Here is a 10,859-nt window from a genome sequence, read left to right on the forward strand (position 1 = left end):
TCAAAATGACAAATGTTTTTGGCAGAACATAATAGAAAACTGGAACAAAATCCCTTAAAGACAGTGCACTATTCAGACTGCATGATGTACAGCCGTTTTTAACACACTGCAGTTAAAATTATACTCAAGCACTTGTGCTGTAGTATTTACACTTCAAAATAAGTGTACTTTAAAGCACAGCAAAATAATATTTAAATAATTTTAAAAGCACTTTAAAGTGAAACTTAATGTGACATGAAACACTTTTATTTAAGTTTAAAACAAGTTTATTTAAAGCAACTTTCATTTTTTACCTTGAAATATCTGTCTCAAAATCATTCTTTTGGTACACTGACCACCCCAAACATCTGTTCTGGGAGTTGGTAAGTTTTGTGAGTAGGTAAGAAAATTCAGTAAAAAGAGCAGATTGCTTTACGGCAGCAAAAAATAAATTAATTAAAAAAGGAAAATAAATAATTAATTAATTAATTAAATGCACATATACAGCTATCCCATGTAATTACTAAAGTGGTTTATTTATTAACTGTAGGATGTTAAAAAAAAAAAAAAAAAAAACATTCAGTTGCTTTAAGTGTGTTAAGTCATGAAAGTGAACATTAAATTGCCAGAGAACTGACAGAGAACCAACCTCCAGTGTATAGAATCTGGTCAGAAAAACTACAGGAGCAGTTTGGGAAAACTGCAGGTGGATCAGACTCGTCACACAAGTTCATGGTTCCTGTGTTGAAGGTACATGAGAAGGCAGGATTTCCTGTGCTCTCCAGACTCAAAGATAGATGTAGAGTAATCTGTGTAGGAGTGAGCATTGATTGGTCAGTAGAAATTGCTTATATGTTTTCAATGCAATGAAAAATGGTTTTACTTGAAGCTAATATAATAATACCTTATTGGAAGATTTCTCTGCCCAAACCTGAAAAGAAACTAGCTTTTTCTGAAGGGAATCTTTTGGGATGGACACCCATGAAGATTTCAAACATTCCTCTTGGGTGGAGCATCTACACAAACAGAAATATATAATATTGAGCTGTTATGCCAGGTTGGATATATATATATATATATATATATATATATATATATATATATATATATATATATATATATTTACCAAGCTGACATATTAATTTTTTTTTTTTTTACGTGCAAAAGATACCAATCTGACCTGTGTGTGTTCACACACCAGCCACAGAGAGGATCCAGAGCAGCTCTGCAGTCTTTCAGAGTGATGTATTTAGCACACGAAACCACAGACACTCTTCTTAACTGCATCAAAAAACATGAGCAGAAAGAAAAAATAAACACTACTGCATTCACTTTTCAATATAAGAAAACAATAAATCATCTTTTCTCTAAACTCTACACGCAAAACCACAAAATGCACACAACAAGCAAAACTTAACGCATCTCTTGCTAAAGCAAATACTTCTTTCAAAACTATTTTAACTCTTATAAAATTGTGTTTTTTTGCACTATAACTACACACAAACAAACATCAAACCATTAGCCATATACACAACAAACTAAAAACGGATATGATAAATGAAAATCACTAATATCTTGTATCTTTTGCTTGTGCAGTGGAGCACAGGAGTTTATCAATTTGAACTTGTCTCTATTTTATAAATCATTACATTCTCTCAGAAAAGAAGGTACAAAAGCTGTCACTTTTCAGTAAGTACATATTTGCACCTAAAATGTCCTTATTTTTAACTTAAAGTTACATATTAGTAGATAAAAGGTATTAAATGTATACCTTTTGAAAAGGTGCCACTGTGACAGCTTTTGTACCTTTTTTTCTGACAGTGTAGAAATAAAGGGGACTTAACTTGTATGAATATTGAGTATATATTTACAAAGAGCTGTAAACAGAAATGCTAGGGTGAAAAATTGAGTGAAAACACTGAGTTTTGAGGACTTGATCTGAAGATTCAGTATATGAATGAATAGTTTCACTGAGTGTGCCTCAAGTACAATTATTAGTGAGTAAGCAATTTCATTTTCATTTTCAATGTTGACACTTTTTATTAAATGTACAGTTTTAATCCTCACCTGTCTCTTAAGAGCGATGTAAATATGTTTGAAATCTACTGGATCAAAGTGCATTCTAGGAAACACTTTTCGTTCATCATCAGATTTAAACAGCACTGTTGGACAGCCTGGAGTGAGTTTCTCATCCAACACAAGCTACAAATACAAACAGCATCATTATCCGAAGTTCAGCCAAATCATTATGACTGTGGTGCTTTATTCATGAAATTTTGTTCATGAAAATGTTCATTGCTGGGATATAAAATACACATTATTAACATATTCCACAAAAATGAAAGATAAGTCAGTGAATACATGTTTTTTTTTTTTTTTTTTTTTGCTATTTCAGACACTTTCAGACACTGCATTTTACAATACTTCACGATGCATATTTCTTATAATTGTAATAAAATTTATAATATTAAAAGTTAGGAGGCAAAGAAAATCTAACAATTCTGACAAAGATGCAAAAAAAGTAATGCTTCAATATTTCTATATTCGTATTTAAATTAGTGGGTAATACTTTACAATAAGGTTTGTTTGTTAAATAGTTAACTATATTAGATAACATGAACTAAGCATGAACAATACTTCTATAGAATTTATTAATCTTATTTAGTCTTAATTTTAACATTTACTACTACATTATTAAAATCAGAAGTTGTATTTGTTAACATTAGTTAATGCACTGTGAGCTAACATGAACAATGAATAACTGTTTCCATTAACTAGCATTAACAAAGATTATAACTACTGTAACTAATATATTGTTCATTTTTAGTTCATGTTAGTTAATGCATTATGATGTTAACAAATGACAATGTATTGTAAAGTGTTACCACTTAATTTATTCATATTTTCCACGTAAATGTCCAATTCAATGATGCAAATTTCTCTGTCACAAATTTTGTTTACATTGATTTTTATAGCAACTAAATAAATGTTTATACATGGTTATACATGGGTAGTTGTGAAATACAAAGCACTATTTACCCTATAATTATTTATACTATAATAAAGGGCCCACAAACCCAGCATACAATGCAACCTACTTAGTGTTTTCCAAATATACTGAGCATAGCATCTAAGAAACTATTGAAAAATAAAATATAAAGGAGACCTTTATGAATTGACCATCACTGGTTCCTATGAACAGCACAATCCAGGATCCACTTCTAACTGCTGCCACTGCTGACATTGAGCTGTACTTGAACACCACAGAGAGCGGCTGAAGTTCAGTATCACTCTGAAACACAAACAACAAAATTAATTTATATGACTTTAGTGAACAGTACAATTACCTTTATCATGCATCACTCTATTACAATTGTTATTCAAGTCTCAGTAAGGTGAAATGCTGTTCTCATTTAAAAACGTGTATGAATGCAGTTTCCAACCTCAGAACCACATGGATTTTCACCATTAGGACAGAAGCCCTTCACTCGTCCTTTAACATGACTGATGTCGTACAGAGCCAGCGCGCTGTTCTCCGGATCCTGCTGATTCTGTGCACTGAACACACCTGCCCAAATAACTCTGTTCACTGAGGGAATAACGGTGCTGGCGACGAGCACTGGACGAGCTTTATCACTGCAGCATTGTATCCTTGAAGCCTGTAGGGATTTGATGATGTCTCCCTTTTTTCCTTTAGAGCTGTTCATCCACAGGACGAGCACTTTCCTCTCGGAGTCAGTCTTTGTGTTGAGAAATAAGTAAGATTCTGAGGGTGAAACTCTCTGGAATCCATCAACAAACTCCACATCTCTCACAGTGCTCTCAATGATGGCATTTACTCCTTCTGCCATTCTTGAGAAAATCCCACCTGGTTGAGAGTCTAAAGTGTTCCACAAGGTAACAACAGAATAATTGGTATCTTGAAGTTTTGCATCGTCGTCTTTATTCCCAACCAAAAGGTACCTACTGCTACTTGTACCGATTATGAAGGCAACAGATTTCTCATCTTGTCGAGGTCCTATCAGTATATCACTTTCATAGTAAATACTGTTTGTAATGTCATTTATATCAAGAACCTCACAATATCCTTCTTTAAATGTCCCACACGTTATCAATGTGCTGTTTTCATCAAAAGGCACCAGAATGTTGACTCTGTTGTGTTCAGTGGCTTTAGTGATGTCTTTCCTCTTCTCCTCATAAAGATTGAGACTCATCTGATGTAGTCGATGATCAGTAAGAACAAATAACTTACTGTTACCAACTACAAAGTCCTTGATATCTCCATCGAAGTCATGCACATCACCGCAATTGCAATATTTCAAAAGTAAAAGTATTCCAAGTAATCTTCTCATCTTATCTGATGAGCAGCTGAGGTTTAGAGATCTTGTCACAGTGAGATCAACTTCTCTCAGACGCGCGCACTTGTGAAGTCGACCAAAGTGAAAACCGCGACTCGCAGATGACTTCCGCGCAACACACCAACAAATCTATAGATAGATAGATAGACCTAAAATGAGGTCTATCTATCTATCTATCTATCTATCTATCTATCTATCTATCTATCTATCTATCTATCTATCTATCTATCTATCTATCTATCTATCTATCTATCTATCTATCTATCTATCTATCTATCTATCTTTTTTTGGGGGGGGGGGTATTCGTACTGTATCAAACTTTTTTTTTTAAACCAAAGCAGTGAAGAAGAATGAGTTTTATGGACTTCATGAAATAACATATTTAATCACAGTGTTAGGTCTGTTTTCTATTAAATGAATAACAGCTAAATAATTTAGGTGTACGATGAAAAATAAAATAAAATCAGTATCTTCGACATCAGAATAATTGTATTGCAGTAACAAACCTGTCCTGTTTCTACAGTGTATAATAAATGAGTAGATAGCGCCACCTGCTGTTCAGACACAGATTGACTCTGACAGGAGATGTTTGACAGTCCATCTCTTATTTATACACTATTATATTATAGCCTATATTATAGCCTAATTATGTAAACAGCATTATATCATATTCTTTATGAATTACAGGGAACATAAAATAAAACATATTGTATCAGTTAAAGCTGAAATATACATTTAAAACAACTTATAGAATTATAATTCTTTTTATAGATGTCTCTAGTCTTTGGTATAAAAAAAGATTTTACATTTTTTCTTTTCCCAGAAAGATGTTGAGCATAATTTTTCCTTCATATATGGCCAGGTGTATTGTGTGGACTGAGGCAGAACAGATTCTTTGTATTACTCATCCCGAGAACATAATTCCCAACCGTGATCTGAAATGACAATGAAAGAAGTTTCTTTTCATCTTTATGTAAATCTAACTTAAGTTTACAAAAGATTTATATTAAACTTAACACAGCAGTGTTATCAAGTCGAAATTTACTTAAAAAAAATCCAAGGAATTGAAAATACCCAAAACACATACTCACAGTGAGTGAGTCCACTGTTCGGACGTGTCCTGATTCTCTTTTAATCTTACAGATGATGGCATTGGAATCAATCGTCTCCAAAATACATGGATACTTCTGATCTCCCTGTAGACCCATCACAATCACCTCATTCATACTCAAATTCAACATATCTGCCCTTTTCTGAGAAACAGAGTCCCAAAAGAATAGTTAGTCCCATCAATGCCAGCTCGAATTCTAGGTAAACAGATCTAGCTCTTCTGAAGAAGTTTTTTTTACCTGAATGTTCACCTGTAGATCATTGGCCAGCTGTAATGTGGTGAATTCTGTGAAATCTGGATCAGTGAGTGTGATTTTGAGTGTGTAGTACACTCTTTTGAGTGTGTACACCTTTTCACACTCTTTTGAATTTGTAGAAGAAGTGTAGAGAAGTAGCACGTTGATCTGCCATCTGTTAGTCTTTATGCAGAGAGCTCATATTTTTTTTTGCACAATGATGCATTTAAAAGATAATGGCCAAACAGATGTTTATAAAAGTTCACACTGTTTGTAGCATTCACCTTTCAGCACACTACCTTACACCCATTACTCCGCTCTGCAGCTACCCTGTCTCACCAAATTAGAAAGCCCTTTATCCATGCCCTGATCTTTTGCCATGGTCACTGCTCCAAACCTGCAGTTATCTCTCGATGAATGGAAAAGCACTGTACTTAATAACATCACTCAGCTTGCCTTGGCTACTATGGTTAACTGATATTGATACCAAACATCACTGCCTTGTTTTGACTTCATTTAAACATATTTTTAGCCACAAACACGTGGTTCAGGAAACATGTACATACTTTACCTTCACGGTATCTATACTCATGATAAAATATAAATAAAAACACAACCACAGTTAACAGGCATATTCAAATGGCGGACCACGAGACATAAGGGCAATGGCAACTCCATTTTAACATTTCTAAATAAAATGAGCAGCACTTCAAAACAAAGAAGTGGAACACATGACAAGAGCTCAGGGTCATTTAATGTAATGATCTTTTGGCGTTATAGCCTCTAATATTTTTTTCATCTTGAGCCAAACAGGCTTCATTCAAGCCCTTCCTCTGTGCGCTGCTTCTTAAGTATGTTAAGTCATGAAAGTGCATATTACATTGACTGAGAACTGACAGAGAACAAACCTCTGGTATAATGTAGCTGGTCAGAAAAAACAGAAAAACTACAGGAGCAGTTTGGGAAAACTGCAGGTGGATCAGACCTGTCACACAGGTTCATGGTTCCTGTGTTGAAGATACATGAGAAGGCAGGATTTCCTGTGCTCTCCTGACTCAAGAAGAGAAATAGAGTAATATGTTTAGAAGAGGGCATTGATTGGTCAGCAGCATTTGCTAATATATTTTCAATGCAATGAAAAACGGTTTTATTTGAAGCTAATATAATAATACCTTGTTGGAAGATTTCTCTGCCCAAACCTGAAAAGAAACTAGCTGTTTCTGGAGGGAGTCTTTTGGGATGGACACCCATGAAGATTTCAAACATTCCTCTTGGGTGGAGCATCTAGACAAACAGAAATATATAATATTGAGCTGTTATGCCAGGTTGGATATTCATTTTTTTAACTAATCGAGCATATTAAAATCTCCTTGTTTTTTGTTTTTTTTTAATACGTGCAACAGATATCAATCTGACCTGTGTGTGTTCACACACCAGCCACAGAGAGGATCCAGAGCAGCCCTGCAGTCTTTCAGAGTGATTTATTTAGCACACGAAACCACAGACACTCTTCTTAATTGCATCAAAAAACATGAGCAGAAAGGAATAAAAAAAAAAACACTACTGCACTCACTTTTCAATATAAGAAAATAATAAATCATCTTTTCTCTAAACTTTACATGCAAAACCACAAAATGCACACAACAAGCAAAACATAACTCCAACTGTAATAGTCTGGTAAAAAAGGCTCATCAAAGGCTGTCTTTTTCTGATGAGGCTTAAAAAGGCTGGCTTGGGAACTACAGTTCTCACATCTTTTTATAGGTGTGTGGTGGAGAGCATCCTAAGATCTTGTATAACAGTGTGGTATGGAAACTGCTCTGTAACAGAGAGGAAGGCAATACAGCGTGTGGTTAAGACGGCAGAGAAAGTCATCGGTTGTAGTCTCCCTGCAACTGGAGATATATACATCAACAGATGCAAGACTAGGGCTGCAAGTATCATGAAAGACTTCTCTCACCCTGCCAATAGACTATTTGACACTCTTCCTTCAGACAGGAGGCTGCGCGGCATCAGAGCCAGGACATCAAGGTTAAAAAACAGCTTCTATCCAGAAGCCGTGAGACTTTTTAACATTGACAACTACAGAATTGATAAACTGAACTTGCTGTCCTAAATTAGATTGCACTAACTTTATTACTATGCTGCTAATTTTTAAGGGTTTTTAGTGTGTGGAGAGACTGTACCCATATATTAATATGGGCTTGTATTATTTGTTATTTTATCTATTGTATTTATTGATGTGTAGTTAGTTATTTATTGTGAATGGTTTTAACCGGGCCTCAGTACCTAATTTCGTTCCAGCTCATGTACAATGCTTTGGAATGACAATAAAATCCTTTACCCTTTCCCCTCTATAACACATCTCTTGCAAAAGCAAATACTTCTTTCAAAACTATTTTAACTCTTGTTTTTTTTGCACTGTAACTACACACAGACAAACATCAAACCATTAGCCATATACACAACAAGCTACAGACAGATATGATAAATGTAAATCACTACTATCTTGTATCTTTTGCTTGTTCAGCATGCAGTGAAGCACAGGAGTTTGTCAATTTAATTTGGTCTCTACTGTATAAATCATTACATTCTCTCAGAAAAGAAGGTACAAAAGCTGTCACTTTTCAGTAAGTACATCTTTGCACCTAAAATGTCCATATTTTTTAACTTAAAGTTACATATTAGTAGATAAAAGGTATTAAATGTATACCTTTTGAAAAGGTGCCACTGTGACAGCTTTTATGAGAGTGTAGAAATAAAGGTGACTTGACTTGTGTGAATATTCAATATAAATTTACAAAGAGCTGTAAACAGAAATGCTAGGGTGAAAAATTGAGTGAAAACACTGAGCTTTGAGGACTTGATCTGAAGATTCAGTATATGAATGAATAGTTTCACTGAGTGTGCCTCAAGTACAACTTTTAGTGATTAAGCAATTTCATTTTCAAATTCAATGTTGACACTTTTTATTAAATGTACAGTTTTAATCCTCACCTGTTTCTTCAGAGCTATGTAGATATGATTGAAATCTACTGGATCAAAGTGCATTCTGGGAAACACTGCTCGTTCATCATCAGATTTGAAAAGCACTGTTGGACAGCCTGGAGTGAATTTCTCATCCAACACAAGCTAGAAAAACAAACAGCATCATTATCCGAAGTTCAGCCAAATCATTATGACTGTGGTGCTTTATTCATTAAATTTTATTAATTTTGATATTCATTGCTGGTATATAAAGTACATATTAACAGATTCCACAAAAATGAAGAAGAAGAAAAAAAAGTCAGTGAACAGATGTTTTTAGTTTTTTTTATTTTATTTTTTTGCTATTTGAAATGCTTACTGTGTTTCACAATACTTATTGATGCATATTTCTTAGAATTTTAATAAGGTTTATAATATTAAGAGTTAACATCTAAAAATCTAACAATACTGACAAAGATGCAAAAAAAGTAATCCTTCAATAATTCTATATTCGTGTTTAAATGAATGGGTAAGATTCGTTTGTTAAATAGTTAACTGTATTAGATAACATGAACTAAGCATGAACAATACTTCTACAGCATTTATTAATCTTCTTTGATCTTAATTTCAACATTTACTACTACATTATTAAAATCAAAAGTTGTATTTGTTAACATTAGTTAATGCGCTGTGAACTAACATGAACAATGAATAACGGTTTCCATTAACTAGCATTAACAAAGATTATAACTACTGTAACTAATATATTGTTCATTTTTAGTTCATGTTAGTTAATGCATTATGATGTTAACAAATGACAATGTATTGTAAAGTGTTACCACTTAATTTATTTATATTTTCCACGTAAATGTCCAATTCAATGATGCAAATTTCTCTGTCACAAATTTTACATTGATTTTTATAGCAACTGAATAAATGTTTATACATGGTTATACATGGGTAGTTGTGAAATACAAAGCACTATTTACCCTATAATTATTTATACTATAATAAACTTTTTTGTTCTCTGACATCACATGACATTCTCTTAAAAAGAAACCACATGTTGTGTTTGCAGTAGTTATATAATTTTAATGTTATTATGAAAATTGAGTCCATTTTTCATCATCATGGATAAGGGCCCACAAACCCAGCATACAATGCAACCTACTTAAGCACATCGGACCCGCAATATTTCTGTGTGAAAGCAACCACGTCCCGGGATTGATTACTGCATTGAACCCGGGTCGGGACCTAGTAACATTGCGGGGTTCGACCCGGGACGAGCGCTGTGTGAACAAAACCAGATCTAACCCGGGAACAATTGCAGGAACACTTTACCTGTGTATTTCCCGGAATGGCAGTGTGAAAGGGGCTTTAGTGTTTTCCAAATATTGAGGATATCATCTAAGAAACTATTGAAAAATAAAATATAAAGGAGACCTTTATGAGCTGGCCATCACTGGTTCCTATGAACAGCACAATCCAGGATCCACTTCTAACTGCTGCCACTGCTGACATTGAGCTGTACTTGAACACCACAGAGAGCGGCTGAAGTTCAGTATCACTCTGAAACACAAACAACAAAATTAATTTATATGACTTTAGTGAACAGTACAATTACCTTTATCATGCATCACTCTATTACAATTGTTATTCAAGTCTCAGTAAGGTGAAATGCTGTTCTCATTTAAAAAACGTGTATGAATGCAGTTTCCAGCCTCAGAGCCACATGGATTTTCACCATTATGACAGAAGCCCTTCACTCGTCCTTTAACATGACTGATGTCGTACAGAGCCAGCGCGCTGTTCTCTGGATCCTGCTGATTCTGTGCACTGAACACACCTGCCCAAATAACTCTGTTCACTGAGGGAATAACGGTGCTGGCGACGAGCACTGGACGAGCTTTATCACTGCAGCATCGTATCCTTGAAGCCTGTAGGGATTTGATGATTTCTGTCTTTTTTCCTTTCGAGCAGTTCATCCACAGGACGAGCACTTTCCTCTCGGAGTCAGTCTTTGTGTTCAGAAATAAGTAAGATTCTGAGGGTGAAACTCTCTGGAATCCATCAACAAACTCCACATCTCTCACAGTGCTCTGAATCATGGCATCTGATCCTTCAGCTATTCTTGAGAAAATCCCACCAAATTGAGAGTCTAAAGTGTTCCACAAGATAACAACAGAATACTTGGTATCTTGTTTTGCAT

The 10,859-nt window shown here is 34.5% G+C and overlaps 1 protein-coding gene across 1 annotated transcript in view; it reads right to left on the reverse strand.

The window, feature by feature from the left end:
* LOC127974624 (plexin-C1) overlaps positions 1-10,859 on the reverse strand; it is a 117,916-nt gene that overhangs the window by 52,615 nt on the left and 54,442 nt on the right. Inside the window, exons 2-4 of the mRNA XM_052578031.1 lie at positions 10,094-10,219; positions 8,681-8,815; positions 1,160-1,260 (exon numbers count right to left, since the gene is read on the reverse strand). Coding sequence (XP_052433991.1) covers positions 1,160-1,260; positions 8,681-8,815; positions 10,094-10,219 — 362 coding nt within the window. The remainder of the gene's footprint in view (positions 1-1,159; positions 1,261-8,680; positions 8,816-10,093; positions 10,220-10,859) is intronic.

Source organism: Carassius gibelio, chromosome A4, assembly GCF_023724105.1.
Source record: "Carassius gibelio isolate Cgi1373 ecotype wild population from Czech Republic chromosome A4, carGib1.2-hapl.c, whole genome shotgun sequence".
In the NCBI taxonomy this organism is placed as follows: Eukaryota; Metazoa; Chordata; class Actinopteri; order Cypriniformes; family Cyprinidae; genus Carassius; species Carassius gibelio.